At 51.5% G+C, this 27,224-nt stretch overlaps 2 protein-coding genes across 8 annotated transcripts in view; one reads left to right on the forward strand and one right to left on the reverse strand.

The window, feature by feature from the left end:
- Positions 1 to 9,885, forward strand: part of PTK2B (protein tyrosine kinase 2 beta) — a 122,733-nt gene extending 112,848 nt beyond the window's left edge. For all 7 annotated transcript variants that reach the window (XM_004775099.3, XM_004775100.3, XM_045078361.1 and 4 more), the window contains 7 exons: positions 3,641 to 3,787; positions 3,996 to 4,031; positions 4,397 to 4,421; positions 5,944 to 5,990; positions 6,711 to 6,848; positions 7,102 to 7,182; positions 8,743 to 9,885. In XM_004775099.3, coding sequence (XP_004775156.1) covers positions 3,641 to 3,787; positions 3,996 to 4,031; positions 4,397 to 4,421; positions 5,944 to 5,990; positions 6,711 to 6,848; positions 7,102 to 7,182; positions 8,743 to 8,958 — 690 coding nt within the window. In that variant the 3' untranslated portion in view covers positions 8,959 to 9,885. The remainder of the gene's footprint in view (positions 1 to 3,640; positions 3,788 to 3,995; positions 4,032 to 4,396; positions 4,422 to 5,943; positions 5,991 to 6,710; positions 6,849 to 7,101; positions 7,183 to 8,742) is intronic.
- Positions 9,867 to 21,919, reverse strand: CHRNA2 (cholinergic receptor nicotinic alpha 2 subunit). The gene is made up of 6 exons (XM_004775103.3): positions 21,700 to 21,919; positions 20,854 to 21,005; positions 20,406 to 20,450; positions 16,775 to 16,884; positions 13,090 to 14,098; positions 9,867 to 11,964 (listed from the first exon to the last, which is right to left on the reverse strand). Exons 1-6 carry the CDS (start codon positions 21,806 to 21,808, stop codon positions 11,839 to 11,841), a joined length of 1,551 nt encoding a protein of 516 aa, XP_004775160.2. The 5' UTR covers positions 21,809 to 21,919; the 3' UTR covers positions 9,867 to 11,838.
- Positions 21,920 to 27,224: the final 5,305 nt, after the last annotated feature.

Here is a 27,224-nt window from a genome sequence, read left to right on the forward strand (position 1 = left end):
TAGAATTCTAGGCAGTGAGATCTATTGTGGGCTAAAATTTCCCCTAACCTAGTTCATTTTCCCCTTTCAAATTAATTTAACCAATTTATATCTTAACATATACTTAACAATAATAAAACTGCATTGTAAAGGACGCACTATAATTTAGGCAACGTGCACTTCCTCCACCTTCCTGTCTTTGACTCTGTTCATAATTGAGTTTTAGTGAGTTTTGCTTTAAAATGTGTCCTTTTAGAAAAAAAGCAATTTTGCACAATTCCAGGGTGGCACTGCCTTTGTCTAATCCCTGCTTCACCATAAGACTTTGTTCAGTTCCATAAAGACATACTGTGCAGCAGGAAAAAAGGATCTTTTGTGTCAGGGATTTAGAAGTACTTGTCGTAAGGAAGGCCTGCCTAAAAGAATATAATGAATGTTTCTTTAAGTAAACAAAAAAATGGTAAAAAAAATATAAAATCCATTTTATGATGTACATCAGAAAGACTGAGAAAACCTCTTTCAGGTAAAATGCTGAGGAGAGGTATAATAGGCTTCCTACAAAGCATTTGAAAGCATTTAACAAAAATCAGAAATGGTTTCCCCGCAAAAACAATTTTTCTACTGACTGACTCTCTTGCCTGACTCATCTGGGAATCTGCATTCCACACAAGAGTCAGGATGACAGCAATCTCCCTCTTGAAGACCTCACAACTGAGTTTTAAAATAATAATAAAATTTAGTGAATGACCTTGTGCAGGAATGCTTTTCCCGGGCACTGTCCTAGGTGCTGAAGAGAGAACAATGAGGTTCTGTTTCCAGAGAGCTTCAGGCAGCTAGAAGGAAAAGGGCATGTGTGCACTCACCTGTAGTGCAAGCCGTAGAGCTGTGAGTGGCACACGGAGGTAATGCGAGGGTGCGATGGAAGTTCAGAGAGAAGAATAGCTCTTTCTAGCTTCTGTTTTTTCAGCAGGGCCTCAAAGGATGGGGAAGATTTGGACAGGAAGAAACTGGGGTGTAGGGGATAAAAGAGACAGAGGCATTAGTCGGAGCCAAGACTGAGTGACAGGAAACCACCGGGCAAGTGTAGGAGCTGTTTGGCTAGCAGGATGCATTTGGAGGTGGAAACAGAGCTGGCAAGATGGGAGCGGGATACTCAAATTATGGAAGGAGTCACAGCTTGCGAGAGTCATTTTAAGACACCACAGAAAGTCGATTCCTTTTTAAAGTGACCGACAATCTAAATATCCATTGCCTGATAAGAATATCTGAGGTAACTTGTAGACAAGTAAGCCCTAAAGTAATCAATTTTTTAAAGTCTTAATTTCTCCTTGAGTTTTAATATGAAATTGTAAGACATAGGAAAACATTCCCCACCCAATAAATGTTAAAAGGTTTGGTGAGATGGTGATTGGGCCTGGGGCATCCTAGACAGTTGAGTAGCCGGAATTTTCCTTTAACACTTACAAAACAAGACAGTGTTTTCTTTTCTTTTTTAAAGATTTTATTTATTTATTTACTTATTTATTTGACACAGAGAGAGAGACAGACAGACAGACAGTGAGAGAGGGAACACAAGCAGGAGGGAGTGGGAGAGGGAGTAGCAGGCTTCCTGCCGAGCAAAGAGCCCAATGCGGTGCTTGAGTCCAGGACCCTGGGGCCAGGACCTGAGCCAAAGGCAGATGCTTAATGACCGAGCCACCCAGGTGCCCCATATCAGTGTTTTCTTGAGTCTAATAACTTCTTCTACCAGTGTTAAATCTTCTCAGTCCAGTCTAGTCTCACCTGGAGATTCCTAGCTCGGTATTCAGAATATTTGACCCTTAGTTCTCGAGTGTCGCTATTTGTCAGTAGCCCGGGTTAGCCATACCATTGTGTTTGGAGGTTATCAACATTCAGCAGCAGATACTTATAATCCTCAAATGCCCTCATTTTGGAGCATCAGCCTCTGGGAAATATATCTTGTTCCATAAATTCTATGGTTGTAAAAGACTTATGTCCTGCAACTTTTTTTTTTTTTTTTAAATGAGATCTAACTCAGTAGCCTTCAGCTGAGAAGATCTTGCCTCAGAGAGGACATTTGCTGACGTCTGGAGGCATTTGTTACAACTAGGGAGATACTAAAAGCCTCTGTTTGTGGACCTGCTGCTGAGTATCCTACAATTTACAGGACATCTCCCCCAATACAGAATGATCAGGTCCCACATGTTCATGGTGCTGAGGCTGAGAAACCTGGTCTAATTGTTGCTTTCTTCACCCCATGAGAACAGGGATATTGCCTATTTTGTCATCAGTGCCTTCCCAGCATCCAGCCCTATGCCTGCCACATGGTAGCTGCTAAGAAGTAGGTGTTGAACAGAGTAACAAAGAATATTTCAGCAAGAAATCTAACGGGGGGTGGGGGGGTGGGGTTTATTGTTAGAAATCGAGAGCCGTGATTGAAGCTCAGTGAGCACTAGGCAAAACAGCCCAATATAACTAATTTGGAACGGTGTTGTTATAGCCAAGTGTGTTTTAAAGGGTTTGGTGGGGAAAATCTTTTTTAGAGGCTTGGCAGAGATTATGGCTTGCTAAAGTAGAGAGAGAATAATTTTTAGCATTCTGTGCTAGTGACTTGTATATAAAATGCCCATTTTAAAAGCAAGGATCTGAAGAGGCTGCTGGTCTGGATGTCACAGAAGGGTGCTGCCCCTGACAAAGGTCACACAGGGCTTTATGCCATCTAAAGAATGACAACATCCCTCTTGAGTCCAGGAGGCCAAGATGATCGTGTGCTGCAGAAAAAAAAAGCCAAAGAGTTTGAAGGGACAAGCAGATACTGATATAAATGAACTCTGGGGAAGACTGAAGGGAAAGGAGGAGTAAGAAAACATGTAACACCTTCTGTTTCAGAACGCCCCAGAGGAAACTATAGCTCCAGAGCCCTTCAAATGAGTTAAAAGGAGGGTTAAGTTAAATAAAGCTAGGGAAGGCGAGTGTATACTGCACATCTATAGATCCATATGGCTTTAAATTTCATTCTTCACTCTGCTCTTAGCTTGTGCATTTTTCTTTTAGCCTTTGGTTCAATCACGGAAGCTCCTACTAGCTTAATAAAGAGTACGTTTTCATAAAAAGGCTCCATCACATGGGTACGTGCTGTCACCCCTTCCCTCAGCCTGTGTCCCGTCCTTCCGTGGACAGCTCTGCAGGATGGCACACCAGGAGGCTAGAGGGAGCACCGCACTCCTCAACGCTCCCAGACACCCTACCGCGGGGTTCCGGTGGCAATAAACACCCCAGGCTTTCCCGGGGGGCTGGCTTTGCATTTTTAAATGTATGAAGTGACCATAACCGTGACGTGCCAACTGAGAAAATACTGTTAGGGCAGGAATTTGAAAATGAAATCGTAGGAGCAGATCCTGGAATGGCTTAAATACGATGCATGTTCAATGCTGTGCTCTCGGGTTTGACACGACAGTGCAGCATAGCCACGTGCTCAGGGCTGGGGGACCCCGTAACCATCTGTGTACAGGGCTGCGAATTTTGGAACAAACCTCGCGAGAAACCAAGCGGCCCATGGAGGCCGAGGCCCATGGCTCCCCAGCCTCTTTAGAGGAGTGCCCACCAGGATCTGGGCCCTGGACTCATCGTGCCCTCTTCTCTCTCCCCGTGGTCCTCTCAGGAGGAGGACTTCATCCGACCCAGCAGCCGAGAGGAGGCCCAGCAGCTGTGGGAGGCCGAAAGGCTCAAGATGCGGCAGATCCTGGACAAGCAGCAGAAGCAGATGGTGGAAGATTACCAGTGGCTGAGGCAGGAGGAGAAATCCTTGGTGAGCAGCCCTGAGCCCTTGGGTACGAGGGGACCCCACTCTGCAGCGCTGCCCAGCACTGTGTGGTAAAAGTGCTTGAATGGGAGAGATGTCCACACCACTGTGTCCTCTTGTGTCCCCAGATGATGAGAGGGAATGCTCTCCGTGCGTCCTTAAGGTTTTCAGTTCTAGAATGCTAAGCCATTTGCTTCAATTTCCTCCCCTGCAGGACCCCATGCTGTACATGAATGACAAGTCCCCGCTGGTAAGTCATCGGGAAAGACCTCTGCCTTAAAGTCAAGGCCTGGGAAGGCGTTGGAGACAGCAGGACCCTTGCACTGGGCGACCTGCCCGCCCATTCCTTCCCTTTTTGCCTCTCCCCCGGGAGCTAGACTTCTCCTTTTACTTTGAGCTCCACGAAGCTCCGCTCCTGGTTCCTGAGCTCCCGCTGGATCTCCACCCATAGTGCATGCCCCCTCTGCCACAGGGCCCTTCAGGCTCTGAGACGGGGTGCCCCACTGGCCCCCTGACCTCCGAGTGTGCAGCTGAACTCTCGGGGATCAGGTCAGGGTGGGGAGCGGGGTGCCTCCAGGGGCGGGCTGGTGACAAGTTCTCTTTCCTGCCTTCCAGACCCCAGAGAAGGAGGCCGGCTACAGTAAGTGTCTGTGCCCTCCCTTTTGGCGGGAGCTTCCCCTTGACCTCTCCTGCGGAGCTCACTCATTGCCCATCACAGAGGCTGCAGCGTCTGTTAGCCGTTTTCAGAAACTGCCTGTTCCAGTTCAGAGGGTGCAGGGAGGGCCCTTTTGGGAAAGGATAGCTACCCTCTGCTCCGTCTGCCAACCCCGTCCTCTCGCTCCCTCCACCTATCTCTCATCTCTCCCTCTTGCCGGGTCTGCAGCCTTTGCTTAAGTGTATCTCCTGTTGCCTTTGGAGACCTTGGTGGCTCTTCCTTCCTGTCCTCCCTCCCTCTGTCGAAGGCCGTCTGTGGGGGACAGTAGCTCCACCCGCCTCTCCCAGGGCCTGTCTTCCCTATGCCCCGGGGATGGGGGAGAGAGGGCAGGCAGGGGCAGCTGAGACCACAGGGCCTTTCCAGAAACTGCTGCTAAAGGGGGAGCAGGAAAAGCCAGCGGTGAGCCAGGCTCACCACCCTCCCTGTAGGGAGGGTGCAGCTGATGATGTTGGCGATGGGGATGATGACAGTGATGACAAGAACAGTGGCCAGTGACAGTGACAACAGTCACAGGAAACTGAACACTAGACAAGCATGGGCCCAGGTTGCTTGCAAATGTCAGCTCCAACCTCACGGCCACTTGATCGGGTAGATACAATGAATCATGTCCATTTTACAAAGGACGTGAAACTAAGGCACAGAAAGGTCAAGTAACTAATCCAAAGTCACACAGCTAGAAAAGAACAGAGCTGTGATTAGAACCCAGGCCTTCTGGTTCTAGGGTCCCTTCTGAGTGAACCCTGCTGTTTGGCACAGAAAGGTCAAGTAACTAATCCAAAGTCACACAGCTAGAAAAGAACAGAGCTGTGATTAGAACCCAGGCCTTCTGGTTCTAGGGTCCCTTCTGAGTGAACCCTGCTGTTTGACAGATGAGAAGGGTGGGCCAGGGAGTGTAAGCGAGCTGCCCCAGGTCACACGGCTGTCTGGCGGCAGAAGGTTAGAAAGTCGAACCAGTCTTCCGGCTTCCATTCCCGCTCAGTCTTCCAGCAACTCCACAGGGCTTGCACGTGCCTTTGCTTTTCAAAATGTGGAGTGAATAGCATGGCTTCTCTGCTGTTTCACTTCCCGGACCCCCAGATGCTCCAAGTGGACCATCAGCCCCCTTAGCTGCTCTGGCACCGGTGAAGTTCCTTCACCAGTGTCAAGGCCAGAGTGTGTGCTTGGGGGCCACTATGAACCCTGCAGAAGCTGGAGCACCTCCTGTAATCATCCCATCTCCACTGCAACTGTGGCTTTTTCTGTCTATCAGATGGACGGCAGTGCTTAACTGTGGGGGCGGGGAGGGCAGGGAGCCCAGAGGTTATTTTCCGGAAACACCTTTAAACTTGGTTTCCCTGGGTCTCCTGGTAACTTAGGAGAAGGGGTTGGTTTGGTTATCAGCGGGCAGGAAGAAAAGGGCCTGGGTGCCCAGACCTCCCTGCCACACTCACTCTCCCTCCCCTTGCAGCGGAGTTCACGGGCCCCCCACAGAAGCCACCACGGCTGGGCGCGCAGGTATGTGTTGGCGGGGCCAAAGCTGGTAATGACTTTGAACCAGGGCTCCCCAAGACACAAGGCCAGGGGCTGTGAAGATTTCAGAGGCCCTAAGAAATAATCCAGTCCAGCACCCACAATACACAGCTGAGGCCAGAGAGAAATACCTTGTTTAAGGGCATATAGTGAATTCGTGAAAAGGCAAGGGGAAGCCCAGTCTCCTCATCTCCTGTGTCCCCTCCCTGACCTGGAAGAAACCTCACTGACCCAGCCCTAGGAGCAGGAAGTCTGGACTCCCTTCCTGTCTCAGGCTGCCCCCTTGGATTCCTGCACCCACACTGTTCTTGCAGTAGCCTGGGACCAGGTGCTGGCTTTTCTTACTCTGGAACAGTGGTTGTGAGCCTGGGCTCCCATTAGAATCATCCAAGAGGCTTCGAAAACCGCCTGGCCCCCGAACTCAGGAACCCAGGTGATGGTCTCATTGGTCTGGTGTGAGACCAGCCACTGGTACCATTTCAAGGCTTTCTGGCTGACTTGTCTGAGAACCACTGCCCTGAATGCAGAAGGGAGGGATGCACCCCCCACCCCCTGCAGGACAGGGCATCATTATTTCAGAGAAGAGTCTTTTCAGATTGAGCTGGTGGCTGTGTTGGCACCAGTAGTGTCTGCCCAAGAAAGAATCTCAGTGTCCCCCAGACTCACGACCCTCCCCTCTGGCCCCTTGCTTTCCCCTCCCCCCAGTCAATCCAGCCCACAGCCAACCTGGACCGGACCGATGATCTGGTGTACCTCAATGTCATGGAGCTAGTGCGGGCTGTGCTGGACCTCAAGAACGAGCTCTGTCAGCTGCCTCCTGAGGGCTATGTGGTGGTGGTGAAGGTGACAGTCGTGGACAGGGCGGGTGGAGGCTGCCCCTTCTGGCCCTGAATGGGAGGGGGTGGCGCTGGGCTCCCTTGTCTGCCCTGCAGGTGCCTTTCCCAGAAAGTCTCCCTTTAATGCAAAGTGGCTGGTGGGAATTTAGTGCCAGGGAGTTGACGGGGGCAGCTGCCGTCCCAGGAGGGCTTCTCCCTGGGGAAACACAGCTTCCTCCGAAAACAAGAGGTGATAGTACCCCCACCCCTCTCTCCCACAGAACGTGGGCCTGACCCTGCGGAAGCTCATTGGGAGCGTAGATGATCTCCTGCCCTCCTTGCCGTCATCCTCTCGGACAGAGGTGGGTGTGCTTCTTCCAGACAGCGTTGTTGGATGTCACTTCTGCCCTTCACCTTCACCTGCACCAGCTGCGTTTCACACAGAACACTCAGGAGGACCCCAGGGCAGCCTCCTGTCTGTCTCCCCACCTTCTGTACACGTGGCTCTGCCCAGCAAATCTGGACCACGAGGAGGGCGGGGGAGAGGGAAGGGTGCAGAGCCGGTGCCCAGGAACCCAGCCAGCCTCCTAGGGGGAGTCTCCCCCTTTAAGTCTTAGACAGTTGCCGTGATTCCGTAACGCACGAGGGTGTGCAAGGGAGGACAGATCTTCCCTTTACCTTTTCCCTTCCCATGACCCTTTATCTAATCACCTGCCACACTAAGGCTAAGTGTCTACAGAACTGGGGTCCTGCACTTTGCAGGAGGGATTAACTTAAGGATCCTGAGATGGGGCAATCGGATTATGCTGCCTTATCCATGTGGGTGCAATGAGGCCCAAGAGTCCTTGTAAGAGGGTGTCAGAAGCGGACATCCTTTAAGAGTCAGAGAAGGAGATGGAATGACAGAAGCAGAGGTTGGGATAACATCGCTGCTGGAAGGATCCACAAGCCAAGGAAGGCAGCTACCTTTAGAAGCTAGAAATGGCAGGGAACAGATTCCCCCCTTGAGTGTAGGAGGAGCGTGGCCCAGCCATCCCCTTGACTTTAACCCCATAGGACCCATTTCCAGCCTTCTGACCTCCAGGAGCAGAAGAGACTAATTTGTGTTGTTTTGAGCCACCGCACTGGTCATGGGCTGTTACAGCCATAGGAGACTCTGACCATAGTCAAAAGCTGAACACTAGCATCTCGGAACATGGGTTGGTTGTCTGCCTGGGAAACCAATCATGGGGCTCAGCAGAACCCACGCCCTCCCGCCAGGCTGTGTCAGCCACCGACTCCCAGCGACACAGCTCAGGGGGGATGGCCGCATGACATCACTGTCCCCACAACATGTGACTGTCCGAGACGGGATGCAGGAAGACCTGGGCATTTCCCAGCCTTCCTCTGGGTGACAGTAGCAGCCCATAGAGGAGCCCCAGCTGGTGCTGTCCCTTCCCTGTTAGAGGTCCTTCCCCTCCAGGTGATGGCTCCGTCATTCATTGCACTGGGGAGTACCTTGGGTGCTGAATCTGCGCTCTTAGCAGTGTGCTAGGCACTGGGAAGTGGTGGTAAGCCAAACCCTACAGCTCAAGCCACGGTCCCCGGGCTCTTGAGTTGAAGGTAGACAGCTAACTAATGAATAAGGGCACCTGTTGTCCGACGTTCACTCTACCCTTGAGTCAGCAGGAGGGGGTACAGCAGTGAAGGGACAGTCTGTGGGGCTGTGTCAGGCAGAGCTAGGATGGAGTGGGCTAGGGTCTGGGGCATCTGCAATGTCTGTCTCCAGGTCACATAGGGCCTTGGATCAAACTTGTCCCCCAGAAAGCTTGTGACTGCCTCGGCCAAGCCCAAACAGGATACTTGCATGGCTTCCCTACTCTCCAAGCTTAAACGTCACCGCAGCTCAGGCTTCCAGCCTCTCAAGCATTCTTTTCTTACAGATCGAGGGGACCCAGAAACTGCTCAACAAGGACCTAGCAGAGCTCATCAATAAGATGCGCCTGGCCCAGCAAAACGCCGTGACCTCCCTGAGTGAGGAGTGCAAGCGGCAGATGCTCACGGCCTCCCACACTCTGGCCGTGGACGCCAAGAACCTGCTGGATGCAGTAGACCAGGCCAAAGTTCTGGCCAATCTGGCCCACCCGCCCGCAGAGTGATGGAGGGTGGGCGCCACCTGCCTGCATCTTCTGCCCCTGCCTGTAGTGTTCCCTCCCCTGCCTCCCCCTGGCCCCTGCCTTGCCTTCGGTAATGTGGGTCTTCTGGGGGAAGGCTGTGGGGAGGCCTCCCCTTGCCACTTTGCACGACCCCCTCCCCCCACCCAACCCCAGACTGTGCTGCTCAGGCTGCAGCTGGACAGAGGGGACTCAGGGCTCTAGATGCCGGAGGGGCGGGGCAGGGGTGTGTGACCAAGAGGGCTCAGAGGGAGCCCTGCTGCGGCTGGCCACTCCCTCCTCACACCCACCTGCTCCGCTGTGGTCACACTGGTGCCCCTAGTGGTCACGATGGCTTTCTGCAAGGACATGGCAGGTCTATTGGAGCCAAGCTATTCCTTCTTGTTCCGCCCACGGAGGTCCTCGGATGGACGGATGGACCGAGGGACTCGGGAGGGGCTTTCCTTTGGGGCTGGGCGGCTTGCGAGATGAGGGATGGGCCTGGCTTTCTTGTACAGTGTATATTGGAATTTATTTAATGTGAGTGTGGACTGGACTAATAGCCATGTGCCCCCTCTGAGGGGGGACCTGGGACCCAGTCCAGGAACAAGCTATTGGGAGTCTGGGCACAAGACTCTGTGTGGTCTACACGCCAAGCGTTGCGGGGGAAGGGGAGAGACGAGGCCATAACAGGACTCGGACCACAATCTGCTCTCTTCCCTGTGCCCTTTCTCTCTTCCCTGACTTGGCCCCTTCCTTCTCTCCCTCTTTTCTTACTTCCCCTTCTCTCCCCCACCCCAACCCCCCCCACCCAATCCCCCGCCCCCACCCACCACTTTCCCATCGGCCTCACCCCTCCCTTGTGTTTGTGCAAAACACTCTTCTACCTTCTTTCTATTTGACTTGTGGATGAATTAAAATTGTACCATTTGCTTTGTGGTTTGGTTGTTTTGTTTGCTTTGGAAGGAGGGTGACGTTGACCTTGGGCCACTGCCCTGGAAGAAATTGATTGTGTTCTGTTGGGCGCAGGTCAAGAGCTGACGCCAGGCTCGAGCACGGAGGGGTGCGTGGTGACACCAGGGGGCAGTGGGGTAAGGTGTGGGCTCCAGGCCCTACTCCCCTGCGCCTGACCCAAGGGTGACTTTCCAGTGGGGACTAAGGGAAGACCCCTCTTGTGCCCTGTGAGGAACACCAATGGCACTCTCCCAGCTGGCGTGCCAGCCACTGGAGTGCAGGGGGCTTGAATGGTCCTGAGAATGCTGAGGAGGGGTCCCGCAGCTGAACGAGCATCAGCCTTAGCTTTATTTCATCTCTTCACTCACATGCAAGGTGGGTGGGAGATGGAATAGCATGAAGGAACAACACTGCACCAGGAGATGGGGGCTGGGAGAGCCAAGATGGACCAGAAAGGAGGCTGGGGGACTGCCCCTGCAGGAGTTGCGGGGGTGGGGGGTAGCCGGAAACCAGATAGGCGGCTGAGCAGGGGAGTTTTGGGAAGAACTGAGGAGTAGGGGCCTGGCCTGGGTGTTGCAGGTTTTCTCTGTGTTTGTCAAGGAGAGGTAAGTGGAGTACCTCAAGGCCCAAGGAAACCGGAAGTTCATCCCACTTGGCTTCCTATCTGGGGTCCGCACACCATCCAGAGAGTGTCTGCTTCTGTTAGTGGCTGAGGTTCTGCTCTCTGCGGGCTGGACAGGCGGGGGTGAGGGATGACCTGGGGCCAGGAGCTCCCCCCAGGCTCTGGCATGCAGCTGCTGGCTGTGGATTGCTGGATTCGGAGGTGCGAGGACTCCTGGGCCGTCCAGAGCGGCTCAGAAGCCACTGCAGGACTTCAGGAAGGACTGGGAGGCCAGGCTGGGAAGGGAAGCCGTCCCGCAGCTTCTGCATTTCCACAGCAGTCGAGCTGCAAAGCAGCCCAGCTCACTCCCTTCAGTTCACTCCGAGCAAAAGTCCTGCAGGCTGGCCATCACCTGCCCCATGAGTGGGTGGGAGGAGCAAGCTGCAAGCTTGAGTCAAGGATGACCCAGGATACCTTCCTGGTTTGTCGATGTGCATTCAAGGACAGATGGCAGGGACCGCAAAGTGGCCAGACCTCTTGGGGCCAGCTAGTGCGGAGCCCGTTTGCTGCGGGAAGCTGAGGGGGTGTTGCTACAGGTGAGGGAAAGCAAGGGGTTCAAGTGAGCTTCTAGGCAGGTGGGATGACCCAGCTACTTGCATCCAGCCACACCTCCCACTGCCACCCAAAAGGTCTGACCTGTACCTGTACCTTTTACCCCACTGGGTCCCTGCTTCCCCCTTTCCTTCCAGGGAGGGTCAACCAACGTTAGACCTTCAGGATCAGACTCAAGATACCCGAACCTGCCTTTCCAACCTCCTCCCACAGCTCCCACACTGGAGCTCCATCTCAGCCTGCCTGTTCTAGACACCTTAGGCTCATTCTTGAATCCAAAATGCTGTTCATAGTTCTTCCACCCCCTGAAGCACCCTCTCCTCTCTTCCCCATGCACCCATCCCTGGAGGTCTGTGCATCTGCCCCCTGGATTGCCCCCTCGTGGTCCTCCTGTTACTCAGCGTCTTCAGGGCTCCTGTAGGAGAAACTTACATGGTTTCACATTGTCATCACCATATTGTAACCTTCTGCAGAGCAAGTTCCTCACTTCTTAGTTGCCCAGCATCCAAAACTGGGCTCTGTGCCTGGCAGATTCTCAGCACACAGTACAATAAGTTCAGTGAATTGACCCAAGGAGTCTTCCATGATGGGGCCAGTGTAGGGACTCCACAGAGAGGTGCTTGCAGTCGGATGGCCTTGAACCCAACGTTGTACTAGAGGGAGTGGTGGTTAAAGATGGTCAGCAGTGTCACCTTTGGGTCCAAGCAAGGGACAGGAGATCAGATCATTCCAGCCAGGTACGGAGGCAGAAAGAGTCCAACTGTCCCCAGGAAGCAGACGACGATAAATAACCAGAGGAATATCCTATCAATGACCATGGCCACATACTTCCAGTCTTCCTTGACCTGCACATGGAAATGAGCTCACTGTGACAGAGGCCAGGCCTTGGGAGTGGGGAAGTGTCCCACCCATGCACAGTCTCTGTAAGGATGACACTGGGGGCAGCCGTGGCCTCACCGAGACATGGGGAACCTAAGGTGGTCTCAAGACCCAAACAAGCCTCTCCTAGTGATCCCTGCCTTATCTCACCCCTAGGACGTGAGCCAGAACCTTTCCATAGACTCTCAAATTTCAGATAAGGGAGGCCAGATGTTCTAGAACCACCAAAGGGCATGGACCTTCCCAGGGGGGTGCAGCGATTTAAACTCAACCCCCTGGCAGTTACAAAATGGCGGAGACTGTGCCCCCACCACAGATCGCCTCTCCCTCACCCCACTCCCAATCCCCCACCCACTGCAGGAGGGGGAGCCACGGAGGTAGGTGGGGATAGGTGTGGCCCTGGGGAAGTCTGGGCGGGTCACAGGGGGCAGGGCTTTGTGGAATTTGGCCTCATCGCCCAAGCAAGCAGGTGGGGTTATCTCCCTGCTCACAAGTGAGATAACGATTAATTTTTCCTAACCACTCAACACGGCTACCCACAGGCCTTCCATCCTTCCCTAGGTTGGTAAGAAGTCTGCAATCCCGAGCGGTGCCTGCTGACCTACCTACTAACGCTGGGCTTGACAGGGGCTGGGGCGGGGAGCTCATCAGATACAACCAATGTTCCTTAGGCTTTGTGGGTGAATAGTGACTTCTACAAAATGCCCAGAGCCCACAGGACAAAGGAGGAAAGCTGAGGATGCAGCAGGCTGACTTACTTGGTTTATCGTCTGGTGATACTCCCTTCGCCTCCCTCTGTCCCCTCCCCCCACCACCTATAGGGTGACTGTGCCAAGAATGGCACGGGGAATTTCAGCTTCTGAGGTCCCTCCCTCTCTGGCTTGTTATTCCCCAGATAGCCTTAGCTGGGGTGTTCTTGGCTGCCGTTCTGCCACCTGCCAGCTAGACGTCCTTTATCACAGTTTAGTCCAGATTCCTGAGGGCCATAGCAGAGGGAAACGAGCCCCCATGGAGGAGACTGGGTGGTCTAAACACCTTGGGACGAGGGATAGCCACCCAGAGGAAGAGCCCCTCTCCCGGCCCCAACTCACCGAAGAGTCAGCATCCTCAGATCTCAGGTGATCGGCGATATAACGCACACCTTCCAGCGCCTTCTGTATGCGAGGTGACAGCAAAAGCCCATCCTGCTGCCATCGGGCGTCTGCCTTGGGACCCGAAGCCCCATGGTGTTGACCACCATGGCTGCAGAGGACACCCAGGCGGGGCAAGGACTGGGCTGCCCACACCCATCTGTCTTCCTCCTCCTCCTCCCTCTCATCCGCATCCACGTTGGTCTCCAGCCAGCGGTAGGAGGAGCCGGGCTTCAGATCTGGGGGGTACTGGGGCTCCAAGGAGGGCAGGGGCCGGCTCATTAGCAGCCACCGGGGTACACAGCCCAGAAAGGCCACTCGCACCCAGTGGGGCATCGTGTGGGTGCTGGGGGAGCGGTGGTGGACATTGAGGACAAAGACCGTGATGACGATGGAGAGCGTGACAAAGACCATGGTGAAGAGCAGATACTCGCCGATGAGCGGGATGACCAGGGAGGTGGAGGGGATGATGTCGGTGATGAGCAGGAGGAAGACGGTGAGCGAGAGCAGCACGGAGATGCAGAGCGTGATCTTCTCGCCGCAGTCCGAGGGCAGGTAGAAGACGAGCACGGTGAGGCAGGAGAGGAGCAGGCAGGGAATGATGAGGTTGATGGTGTAGAAGAGCGGGAGGCGCCGGATGACGAAGTAGTAGGTGACGTCGGGGTAGATCTCTGCGCAGCAGTCGTACTTCTTGGTGTTGTAGGTGCCAGTGGCGTTGATGATAGCCCACTCTCCGCTCTCCCAGTAGTCCTTCAGGTCCACCGTCTGCTCCATCTGCTCCAGGTCGATCTTGGCCTTGTCGTAGGTCCAGGAGCCAAACTTCATCTTGCAGTTCTGCTGGTCGAAGGGGAAGAAGGTGACGTCGATGCTGCAGGAGCTCTTGTAGATGGCGGGGGGCACCCAGTGCACGGTGCCCGTGGAGAAGACGTGGGCCTTGGTCATGTGGGTCACCGCAAACTCTCCATCTGCACTGGGGAGAGGAGAGGAGCTGGGGGGCCCGGCTCAGCCCACGTGCCAGTGCTGGGCACCCAAATAACAAAGCCAGACCCTGCTCAGTTGTCGCCATCTGTGCAAGTGCGGGAGGCTCTCCCAGCACACTCACACTCAGAGCTACCTGAGTTGTCTTTCAAACACTATCCTTTTAACAACAAAAGCAGGAATTTTGAAAAATATAGGAAAAGAGCAAGAATTTTAGAAACAACCGCTATTAACACTCTGATATTATACATATATATGTCATCTATATTTGAGTGCCATACACATCATATATATAATTTTCTACATATTTATAAACACATGGGACAGATAGTCATATGGCCCGTTTGTGTTCACTTAATATTTTAAGGTGATTATTTATATTTTCTCCCCACAGCAGATGGGGAGCAAGGCCCTCGTCTAGGGTCACGTCTTTTCCCACCTGAGATCCTTAGCTCCTGGCTCAGAAGAGACATAACACCTTTGCTGGTGAAGGAAGCAAGTTCCCCCACTGGGCATTTCTGCACCAGCCTCATCCCCTAGGGCCTCTACACAAGCTGTGGGGGATGGAATGTGAGGCACAGGCCTGCCCTTAAGGAACCACAAGGAGCCACGAGGAAATGAGATGCAGCCCTTAACACCTATAACCCAAGGGGGTGGCAAGAGCACCCCAAGGCAGTCCACTTGGGGTGGGGCGAGGCGGGGTCGGACATCCCTTCTGGCGGGAGTGAGCAGGCTCATCCTTAAAGTTGCCAGTGCGATGGGTGGAAAGATGGGGTGGAAGCCACACTAGTGGAGCAAAGGCACGGAATAAGGAACAGAGGAGGGGAGAGACAAAACTCAGTGTGTGCTCAGGCTGGGGGTGGTAGGGGAGGGGGAAGGGCATAGGAAAGGGTGGTGGGAGATGACACTGTGGCATCATGGTGCTGTGGGAGCACTGGGGGAACAGTGGCCATTCACTGGGACTTCCTGAGAGCCTGAGTCCCAATTCCCACCAGGTGGGATAGTGCTGTGGGCTCTGGGCCCTAATGTTCAAGGAGCCTTCCTTCTCCCTCCAATTTCTTAAAGTCAAGGGAACCAGAGGAGCACACGGGAAGACAGACTTATTTTCTATGGAGAAGTGCCAGATTAGGAATTGGAAAACGGGAAACTCAGAAGGTTGGAAACAGGAACTTTGACAAACAGGTACACGTCAGGCCGAAGTTTAACCTTTTTTTTTGGTCACCACACAGAACTACCACTAGATGGCGACATGTGCCCCATGTGGAGGAAAGAAAGGTGCAATTTCCTCCATCCTCCTGTTTAACCTGGAGTGGAATGTCTGGATGAAGGACACCCTTCTTTAAATGTCTGCAAGAATTTGGTTTGAACTTTTGTCCTAGCCAACAAGTCTCCTGTTATTATCAAGGGGCACTGGTCGAAGCTATAATGACGGTACAAACTTTAGGTTGTATCTGATGTTAGGACTTTGGTCCAGACTTTCCTGCCAGGTGCAAAGGGAGCACAACTAGAAGGATCTTGGGCGCTGGCTCGGGGTTATGGCTCCGCATAAAGATATGCAGGAAGGGGTCCGTGAGTCCAGTGACAACCGCCAACACCAGGCACCTGCAGCTAGACCTTCTGGTAACCCGTGCTGATCTGTGTGTTTATGGACGCAGCTCAGGAAAGAGGACTTTGGGTCTGACCAGGACTCGGTGGTATAAAGGAATCATTGTCATGACTTTCTCTGAAGACACCAAAACTCAAAAATGGATCTGTCCCCCTTTATTTTTTTGTTTAAAGATAGATCTTCCAAATTTGGGTCAAATGAGTTAGAAAACCTAGACTGCATGTGTATCTTAGTAGTACAACTTCCAACAACATTGAAAATGATATCTTGTGCTCACAGTTCCCAAAGGACTGGGGCTGCGGTGGCGGAGTTATGGGCATACAGTCCATCTCTTCCAAAATTATTTGACCACATGACTGTTTTTCGTATCTGCTCGTATCTCTGAGAATGGGGGCTCCTTAGAGCTCCACATTAGAAAACTCCGTTAGACAAGCATAACATCAAATACTTTTCAGGTTTTGTTTTCTAAGTGAAGAATTACCTGACACCAAACAGACAAATGAAAGACTAGGTCTCTATCTTTTTTTTTTTTTTAATTGTGTTGTTGGTGTTCACTGGGACTCTCTTTCCACTTCCCTGCCTTTTATCAGTGTCTCATCATTGTGCTCAAAAATGGCTCCTTTTTGGGTCCTGAATGCAAAGCAACTATAAATAATGTGAGTTTTACAAAATACCCACGCCAAGTGAGTCCGCCCCTTGAGGGTGCTCCCCGGGGATGCTGCTCACCGGTTCCAACAATACCACCCTCCTGCAAAACGCCCACCCTTCGGCATTGCTTTCACAGTCTAAACCACCCGATTTTTCAAAGACCACGTGGTGTGGGCAAATCCGTGTCCCATACATACAGTACCATGTGCTAATTTAGACTGGGTTCTCAGTAAGTTTGGGCGGACAAGTGCGAGAAACTAAGGAATCAAGAGGAAAGGAGGAGGGATGAGGATGAGCAAGAGGATGAGTCGAGAAGGAGGCAAGGAAGCTGAGACACGAGGGGGACCGCCCACGTCCAACCCAGCCAGGCTTCCCTACACCCGCCCCTCCTGGGAGCCTCCACCGGCTTCCTACTTGTTGTAGAGGACAATGTCAGGGATCCAGATCATCTCCGAAGGGACCCGGAGGGATGTGATGTTGCCGAAGTCAGCCGGGTTCCAGTGCAGCTTGTAGTCGTTCCACTCCTATATGTGGGGAGGGAAGTCCCGTCACCTGGCACCGCCTGCCTTCGGGAGCACCTCCATACACACAAGGGCCTCCCCATACCCACAGAGGAGAAAGGGCCGTGAGACCGGGACAGGGGTCAGGAGTCCAGCCTGGGATAACCAAGCCCGTTTTGCCCCAGCTCTGGTACTCAAAGTCCTGGGCACACCTGGACAATAGGTCCCGCTAGTCTGGCCTCCAGTCCCCGTTCTGCCCCCCTAGCGGGATGATGCTGGAGAGCCACCTCACTCATTTGTAGGAACAACGTTTTTTTTATGCCTCACAGTTTACAAAGGATTTGTACACCCTCCATCTCAGAAGAGACTCCCTGGGAGAGCTGGGGAGGGAATGCTGGGCAGACCGAAGTATCTCCCCATTCGAACAGGTAAGGAAACTGAGGACCAGAGAAGTGAAAACACCCAGCCAGGGTTATGTGGCTGAAACTGGGGAGTCCAGACCGGGAAGTCCACAGTGCTTATAAACTGTGTTCCAGAGCGTTCCCCCCCACCCCCGCCTTGGGAGACCCAGCAGGAAGGGGAAGCTCTGGGCCCCAGCCTTGGTTCCAGTAGTAGGTCCAAGCGAATTTCCCCCCCAAAACCAGGATAATATTATTCATTCTCTGAAATGTTCCTTCTCGGCAACATCACAAGTGGTGATCAGTGTGGATTTGCCTACATATTTATTTAATGCTTCTTTAAGTTCTACCAGCCAGGGACAACAGCTGGTTCACTTTGGCTCCCTAGCACCAAGCCCTGGGGCCATGTTCAGGAAACGTGTAGCTCAGCAATGAAAACAATGCCTTCTCCCTCTAAAGCTGTCTGGTTCTAGCTCTGGGACGGAGGGCTTCCCACCACCCTTCTGGACCTGAAAGAAACAACCAACCCAACAGATAATGACTGGGGTTGCCCCACAAGGCTGTCTTTGCCGCCCAGGGCCTTTTCATAATTAAAATAATAGCTACTAGCATCTATATATGTAGTTTTGTCATAGGCCCTTTAGATGGTTCTTTCCAATCCTCACAACATCCCTCTGGATAAGGATGAAGAGAGTGAAGTGTGGAGGGTACGCTGCTAATAAGTGGCAGCACCGGTACTTGAATCCTGGCCTCCCCGACTCTGAGCCTGTCCTCGGTCCTGGGGACATTTTGCTTTTGCACCTCTTCACTAAAATAGTGCCGTATTGCACCCTTGAATAGGATCCCATGATGGAAGGCTTCTCCCCTCCAAGGATAATTGTGTGACGTTTACACAAAGCATCAACTTGGTAGGGGTCCAGGAAGGAGTGAAGGGAAATAGTATTTTCAGGAAGCAGATGCATGCGAGGAAGAGCACTGGTCTAGCTCAGTGGTGTGGTTCCCAAACTCCAAGCACCCAAGTCCCAGGTTCATAATTTTTGACGATATACCTGTGCTGTCTGTATCATCATGTACTCAGTTTTTCCCTTCAAATTTATTCATGATTTTTAAGATCACCTGAATTTTGAAATTTTACATCAGGGACTTCACTAGAAAATCAAAAGCATTTGGAAATATCCACTAAAATATAAATGTAAGACGATTACAAAAGGATCAGCAAGGCAAGTAAAACCATTCTCATGGAACACTGCTGTTGGTACCCAAACCAGGCTTGGGGAGACACTGGCCCAGCAGTGGTATTGACCACTCACCTGTAGAGGAAGGCTTAGGTGCACAGAGGACCCCAACTTGCAAAATAAGGAATGTTTAAAACTTTGTAAAATTGTCAGGACTTCTCAGGACATTGACGAACAATTCTGAAAGGGATTGGGCCTCATCGTTGTATTCCCTTTCCCCCAAGTCCATCATCTCTCAAGCTTTCAGGCTTCGACCAACATTTGGAGGGCCTCTGTACCCATGGGTTATAGTAATTGGCAATTAGTTGCCAATGCAGGCAACGGAGGACACTATCTCCATTTAACAGATGAGGAACTAAGACTCTGATAAGCTGAATAACTTGCAGAACATCACAGGTTAGTCAGAGGGGCTGCTGATTGGCTTGACTCCGGCTCTCATGCTCCTTCCTCTGCTCTCCATCCCAGCCCTTGAAGCCAGGGACACCAGCCCTGGGGGGTGGGGACAGGATAGCAACCTATCCCAGAGCTGGTCCCTGCACTGCAGAACAGTGTGGCTTCCCAAGTCCCTTACTGCTCTGGACCTCTATTTGCAAATCTGTAAAGATGAGCCGTGTGACCTCCTGGCAGCTGCAGGGTGAGCAGTGTCAGAGCGATGGACTCCATGGCTCTCTCCTAAGCATTCAACTATAAACTCCATGGCCAGTAATAGCCCTGGGGTCACGTAAAGGGAAGCATTCATTCAAAAGACTCAAAGTAGTTATGCCAATCCCAGTTTCGATTGTCGTGGGTTTCTGAGTGCCAGCCTCTGAGATAGGAGATGGTCAGTTTTCTAGTGGGGCAGGAAGAGGAGTAGCGGGGGGTCAAGGAGGCAGAGGGCTAGGTCCTCTTTCTCATTTTCTCCCACCTGTCCACACTTCTGGGCCTAGGGAGGGGCTGGGCAGAGCATGAAGAGGGTCAAGCAGAAAGGAATATATTCAGCCTCAAATAAAGCCTGTGCCCCCAAGTGCTGCCCCTGAGAATGGTACATCAAAAAGGGCCACACATTCTTTGCCAGGAGTGATGCTGGGCCAGTTTTCAGACCTTAAGAAAGCAGCAGCTTCATTTCCTATCTCTTGGGACCCTTGCTCTGGGGTCTTTGAGCTTCCAGGTGAGGCAACCAACTCCCCTGCTGGAGAAAGACACTGAGTATGCCTGAAGAGGGTGAAGGACCCAAGTGGGCCCAGCTTCCAGAACCTTCCAGAGCCTTCCAGACATCCCCACTAAGGAATGGACATAGGTGACACTATCTTAGACCCTCCAGAGCAGACTAGCCACAGGTTAAATAGCACCAAGTAACACCAGAAGTTGCCATGCAAAGCGGAAGAAGCCGCCCAAACTCCTCGCCATAAAACCATGAGATATGATAAACTGTCACTTTATGCCATTGAGTGTTGGGGTGGTTTGTTAAGCATCATAGACATGGAACACCCAGCATTCTCCTGCAGAAGGAGCCTGGGGTTCCGAGTTGAACACACCTGGGGCCCCCCTTTTCTAGCTGAACTACACTCTGCTTCAGGCTTTCCTTAGCTATTCAGTGGGCAGAATGAAACCTTCCCTGGGTTTTCAGTGACTACTCAGAATGAGCTGATCTGCAAACAATGGCCGACATGCAGGAAACGCCTACCCCCAGGAAGGGGATGCCTAGGTTCTGGTAGGTGACCTTCTTGGGTGCCAGACTCAGAGTCTCAGTGCACACTCCCTACCAGAAGCCATCTGCAATCAGCCAGCTTTGGGAACATCCCAAGTGGCAACTCTCCCCTGAAACGTGAAACGTGAATTCAGAATACCTCTGTTTGTGAGACAGTCCTGGGAGGGTCTGGGGTCCATGGGCTCCCACCCCGACTCTTGCCTCAACCAGGGAAGCGGTTCTCACCTGCTTTAGCCAGACGTTGGTGGTCATCATTTGGTTCTTCTCATCCTGCCCAGTAGAAAGAGTAAGAACAATAGAGCGATGGAGCCAGCCCCCCAAAACAGGGTGGAGTGGGATGGGCTGACGCAGATCCCTATGCCCAGAAGGACCTCTCACATGACACCCCAAGCCCAGCCCAAACCTCCACCCCCTCCTGACACCGCCATCCTTATAGATCCTTCAGGAGCACAGAGGCCGCTTGGGTCCTCTGGGTTTGTGTTGAGTGGAACAAACAGGGCACCCAGACAACCCATTGCTGTGGATCAGCGTCCTCTCAGGAGGGTCTCTAGGGTTGGCACAGTGGGAAGGAGAAGGGCTGGAGCTGGGAAGCAGGGGAATAAGGACCCCGGGAAAGGGACCTGTGGTCTGGGGGCTGATCCCAAAGGGGAGAAGCATGGGGGGACAGGCCCACCACATCGATGAGCTGGGCAATCGACAGCCCAAAGCGCACGATCACCACGTCCGTGGTGTTGGGCACCGGCCGTGCCCAGCGGTTGTAGCCCCTGAAGAGGTGTTTGAAGAGGCGGTCCTCAGCTTGGGGAGGGGAGGCTCGCTGTGTCGACCCTGTGGACGGGAAGGAAGACAGGGGTCTCCGGGAGTCCATGGTGGTGAGTGCCTGGGTCCCTCTCCCATCGAATCAAAGCCACTCAATCTCGGTTTCCTCATCTGTAAAATGGGGACGCTATCCAGAACCTATCTATCTCTAAACACTGCTGAGGATTAAATATAACAGTGTCTAGTGGAGCTTGATGAAGCAAGCGAGACATGCTTGGAGCTCAAGAAACGGCACTTACTCTGTGACTGTTAGATAAGAAGCCGGGGGGAAGTGCTGGAAAGGGAGGCAGAGGAGTGGGGTGGACCTGACCTGGAGACAAGATGCAACCTTGAACTGAGAAGCCCCAAGGGACAGCCGTATGGGGGAGACACCTGGTCCATGTGGGGTGAGCAGAGCGAGAAGGGCTTCACACGTCTCCAGGAGCCCTTCACTCCCATCCACTTGCCAACGAGCTTCTGGCTAATGCTAACCACAAAATCCTCTGCCACTTCAGGCATGTCCCCAATTTTTGCTGAAGTGGGGAGGTTCAAGGCAACATGCTCAGAGCTGAGATTGCCCGGCCACTTTCCCACTGTGCAACAAGCTGCTTGGAAGTCCCCTGTGGCTTTGGCAGACTGCCATGAGGTCCCTGCCGGAGATTCCCCCATGCTGCCTGAGAGCCCCCAGGTGTGGCATGATGTCCTAGTGACGACACCCACTCACCTGCCGGGATCAGAAGGAGCCACCACAAACCAAGCTTCATCATGGACAGGACCGCAGAGTGGGAGGGGCCCATGGCTTCCGAGGATGAGGTCTGGCTTCCTCTGGACATCAGAAGGAGGGCAGGCAGGGCTGCGCTGGGGCTTGAGGCTCTGACCCGCTTCCCCAGGGAGAGTTCCTGGTGCTAACACAGCAGACCTCCTGATGGATTCCACATAGCCCCTCTCACTGTGGAACCTGAGCAAGCCAGGGAAAGGGTCTTAGGGTCCTGCCTCCTTGACACATGCGTGCTTTTGTTCCTCATGCTTTATAGAGCTGCGAAAGGCCGGAAAACAGGCCTCCCAGGAATAGAGGGCTTGGGGCTCACGGAGGAGCTAACATCTCCCTCTACCTCTGGCCTGACCTGTTAGACAGAAGAAGGTGCAAGATGTGAATGGAGTCCCCATCGTTCTGGCCTGGTTGCAGGGTCTCTAAAACGGAGATGATAGTACCACCCAGGGTGGTCAGTGGAAGAATTCAGGTGCTGTTCACAGCAGCCCAAATTTGAAAGCAGCCAAACGCCGATCAGCTGATGAACACGCATTTGACAGATGGCACGTTCATACGATGGAAGCCCAGGTCATGAAAAAGAATCTCCGGCTACGGCACGGACCAGCCTTGAAAACCTGCCAAGTGCAAGACGTCAGACGCACAAAACGACACATTGTGGGATTCGATGTGTATGAAATACCCAGAGTAGGTAAATCTGTGGGCTCAGAGGGCAGATGAACGGTTGTTGGCGGGTGGGGCTGGGGAGGGGATGGGGGAAGGGAGAGGAGGGAGTGATCGCTAATGGTAGAGGGCTTCTGTTTTGTGGGGCGGGGGCATCAAAATGTTCTGCCGTGATGTAGCGGTGTTGGTTGGACAACTCAGCAAATATACTAAAACTCACCAAAACGTACATTTTTGGAAGGATGACTTTTATGGTAACGTGAACTGTCTCTCCAAAGAGCGGTTATTAACAAGATAAATAGACACCATCTGGATTAGTAAAATAAATAAATAAATAAACAGCCAAGTCTCTTTAGACTCTAGGGACGATGAAGGCTAGAACGTGGATAGGTAGCGTTCCAGTGGCAAGAAGGACAGTGATGTGGGAGACGGGAGGGGCGTGTTGAATGTTCCGTAGCAGGGAGAGCTGGAGAAAAGGGTGGTGCCCTCATGAATGGGATCAGTGCCCTTATGAAAGAGATCCCAGAGTGCTCCCTCTCCCCTTCCACTGTGTGAGGACGCGGCAAGAAAGCATCGTCTATGAACCAGGAAGCGGGCTCCTATCAGACACCAAATCTACCAGCACCTTGGACTTGGACGTTCCAGCCTCCAAAACTGTAAGAATAAATGTCTGTTGTTTACAAGCCACCCAGCCTGTGGTGCTTTTGTTACAGCAGGCCCCATGGACTAAGACAACCAAATTGCTCTTTTCCTATCTTTTGTTCTGTGTATATACAGATCACCTGTGTTATCCCCAGGTGCAGAAATTAGAGGCAATTTTTCCTCTTCTTTTTTTTTTTTAATTTTATTTATTTGTCAGAGAGAGGGGGAGAGAGAGCACAAGCAGGGGGAGCAGCAGGCAGAGAGAGAAGCAGGCTCCCTGCAGAGCAGGGAGCCCCATCTGGGACTCGATCCCAGGACCCTCAGATCATGACCTGAGCTGCAAGCAGATACTTAACCGACTGAGCCACCCTGACGTCCCAAATTTTCTTCTTTTTCATACTTCACTATATTTTCCAAATCTCCTACCATATGTGTCCACTAAGTGTTTTATGTGCCCTTCCTGTATCTCATGGTGGGGGGTGGGGGAAGCAACTCTCATCCCCAAAGTAGGTGTAGAGTTAAGACTCCATCTCTCTAGCACTGGGTGTTATATGTAAGTGATAAATCACTGAATTCTACCCCAAAAGCCATTATTGCACTGTTAACTAGCTAAAATTTAAATCAAAAAACAAAAATTTTAAAAAGACTCCAATCCTCCAATTGAGTGGAGCACAAGTCATCAAAATCATCTGTGAAAAATGTAGAAGCAACCCACATGTCCATCTGTGGACGGATGGATAAATGAAGTGTTGTATACCTATAGTGAAGTATTATTTAGCCTTAAAAAGTGAAAAAAAAATTCTGACACATCTACGGACATGGATGAAACTTGAAGACATTATGCTAGGTGAAAGAGGCCAAACACCAAAGGACAAATCTTGTGTAATTCACTTATTTGATTACTGGAGTAGTAATTAGAGGTAATTAGTATTAGAGGTAATTCAGTAATTAGTAGTAATTGATAGATCCAGGATAGTGGCTGCCAGAGGCTGGGTGGAGGCATGGAGGGGAGCTAGTGTTTAATGGGGGCAGAGTTTCAGGCAAAGCTCCGGAGACGCATGATGGTTGCACAGCAAAGGGAATGTTCTCAACGTTACTGAACTGTGTACTTAAAAATAGTTAAAACAGGGGCGCCTGGGTGGCTCAGTCGTTAAGCATCCTTCTTCAGTTCGGGTCATGGTCCCAGGGTCCTGGGATTACGCCCTATTCAGGACTTCCTGCTCTTGGCAGGAAGCATGCTTCTCCCTCTCTCACTCCCCTTGCTTGTGTTCGCTCTCTCACTGTGTGTGTCTCTGTCTGTTAAATAAATAAAATCTTTAAAAAAATAGTTAAAACAGGGGTGCCTGGGTGGCTCAGCAGGTTAAAGCCTCTGCCTTTGGCTCAGGTCATGATCCCAGGGCCCTTGGATCGAGCCCCACATCAGGCTCTCTGCTTTGCAGGGAGCCTGCTTCCTCCTCTCTCTCTGCCTGCCTCTCTGCCTACTTGTGATCTCTCTCTGTCAAATAAATAAATAAAATCTTTTAAAAAAATAAATAAAAATAAAAAATAGTTAAAACAGTAATTATACATATTTTGCCACAGTAAAAAAATAATTAGAGAAGAAAAACAGGTAATAAATACTCAAAACTCACCCCAAAAAAGAGTCAGCTGTGTTCATGGGAATCACCTCAGGGCTGAGACAAAAAAGAGAACAAGAAACAGATCCTAGCACTGAACTCCTCCCATGGGCTCGGAAAGTTGAGATGAGAGTTGATGGGAGCTTGGGATGAGAAGCAGAGGTCACTGCTGTGAGCTCCTTGTGGGTGGGAAACTGTGTCGCATTCACCTGTTATCTCAGCCCCAAGCACAGACCTTAGAACAGGGGTTTGCTTTGCAGGTTCTAGGTACATAGGGTCACCCATGAATGGTGCCCAGGAGTGGAAGAGGGTTCTGGAAGAATGTATGAGGGAGACCCAGGCTCATGGCTTAGTTTAAGGAGCAAGATGACATTGAGCACTTTTTCCATAATCTGATTATTTATTCTTTTCTTTCCTCGTTCATCTTTCCACTGCCTCTTCCATGATGGGGACAACAATGTGCCGGGCTTTAAGGATGAAGAATTGAGAATGTGTGGCCTTGAGGGGGACACAGTAGAGAAGAAAGGACAGAAGAAAACCTCTGGAATCCCGTCTGCTCACCCACTCCTGCTGTAAGTCATGACTTTACTCATTTCGTCCCATGGGCTTCAACGCCATGCAAAGAGACCCCAAGTTCCCAGAAGTCCCTTCTGAACTCTTTCCAACTACTCACACTGGGCAGCTCTTCCTTGAGTCTAAGGTTGTGCAAGCACCTGAGAGCCACTTGAGTTGAGTTGGCTTGAAGACCCTGGTGTTGCCAGCAGAGAGGAATTTCATCAGCCCCCAGGGGAAACTGCAGAAAAGGTGTGTTTGTTCGTTTGTGTGTGTTTGTTTGTTTATCCTTCTACACCCATGCAAAACCTGACGGTCATGGAGCTCCTCTTCTGGTTCCTTTTCTCTTTCATCCTCTGTCCCGGATGCTTTGGGATTCTCACGTGTCCCATGCCTCCCTAACTGACCTGGAATGTCAGTGACAAATTATTATGACACCGTCTCCACCATCTAGAAGTTTCATTTGCTTGTTAAAATGAAGGGGAGCTAGAAAATTGAATTGTTCCTCTCCACCAGGACAGATCAGTGAAGATTCACGGCGTTGTTTTCGGTTAGGGGTGAGAGAACAGGACAGGCAAGCACAGGGAAAGAAGATTCCAGGGTCCCCTGTGATGTTAACACCCAGATCTTTCTAAAAACAATTTGCAAGTGTGTGATTTTAAGGTTTAGAAGGCACTTTCACACCTTTGACCTCATTGGAGTCTCATATCACCCCAGGAGGGTAAGGGCAAGGGATTTTATTATCTCTTTTGTATAAATAAAGGAAATAGTGACGTTCAAAAAAGATTTGCTCAGGGATGGATAGTTCAAAAGTGGTAACAGTTGGGATTCAGACTCAGGTCTTCAGCTTCTAAACTCTAATCTGGTAAAATGCTACCCAGTGCCACTAACTAGAAGGGCAATTCGTATGGGTAACTTATGCCCATACTTAGATCTACAGATCCTTGCACTATTGACTGTCACTGCTGAGTCACTGTCAGGACTGAGGTCGATGGCAGGTAGGTGGTGTGAAGGCAAAGGTGTCCCACCCCACACCCATGTTTGCCTGGATCTAGGGTTCTGAGAGTTTCCTCTATATGCAGATCTACTCACTCCTCCTTCCAACCCATATCATGGTCACAAATCCCAAGGCTATGTATGATCTCTTTCAACAAAGTGCACTAAATAAAAGATTTTCTTTCCCTATTAGTGACAAGAGGAGAAAAAGAAACAGAAATCCAAGGATGCTGAAATTGCATGATATAAAAACCAATCAGAGATATGTCAGACCCTCTGGAAGACTGCGCAAATAAAAGTCAATCGATCCTAGAGGATACAATCCTACAAGATGCCTCAAATTTGCATCCTTTGTAATTAGTCCACGAAGATAATTTCATTACTTTATCATTGGAAACCAAAGGAGAAATTATCCCAGTTAATTGACAGTAATTAGAGATACCTTCTGCCTAAGAAAGATATTAAAAGAGAAAGAACCCTGGAACCTTTGATCTTTTAAGTGGCTGGATTGGCAGGTTTGGAGGTTTGGCAGGATGGCTGTGGTGTGACTGTCTGTAAAGTGGGTCTGGGTGAATGGGATGCATAGGGAAATCTACCCAAAAGACACTGCGTATGCAAAAGGCTCAGACACCAACATCCCCACTATTGTTGCTGATGCAATCAAATAACCAGACCACCCCCACCCCCTGACCCTTACGCCTACACCAACCTCCTGAGTCCAGGTCCCCTGAAGTCAAAGGAATTTGGCCTCTTCGTCCAACTTCCTACTGCAGCTGACTTTCGGCTTCCCACCCCCCAGGTCCTGTTCTAGTCTCTTCACAAACATCACCTTCTCCAGGAAGCCTGCTTAGACCCCACCAGCTCCTCTCTGCCATCCAGCACCCTGTCCCTCCACATGAGAGTCCCAGCTCTCTCTCCTCTGTCAATACCCCAAAAATGGCCCCTTGATGAGAGGAAATGATACTGTTTTTTCTTCCAAATAATTTCATGCCGGGGCTTAGGGGAAAGAGA

This window comes from Mustela putorius, unplaced genomic scaffold (assembly GCF_011764305.1).
Source record: "Mustela putorius furo isolate JIRA1106 unplaced genomic scaffold, ASM1176430v1.1 tig00000242_pilon_pilon_pilon, whole genome shotgun sequence".
Lineage (NCBI taxonomy): Eukaryota > Metazoa > Chordata > Mammalia > Carnivora > Mustelidae > Mustela > Mustela putorius.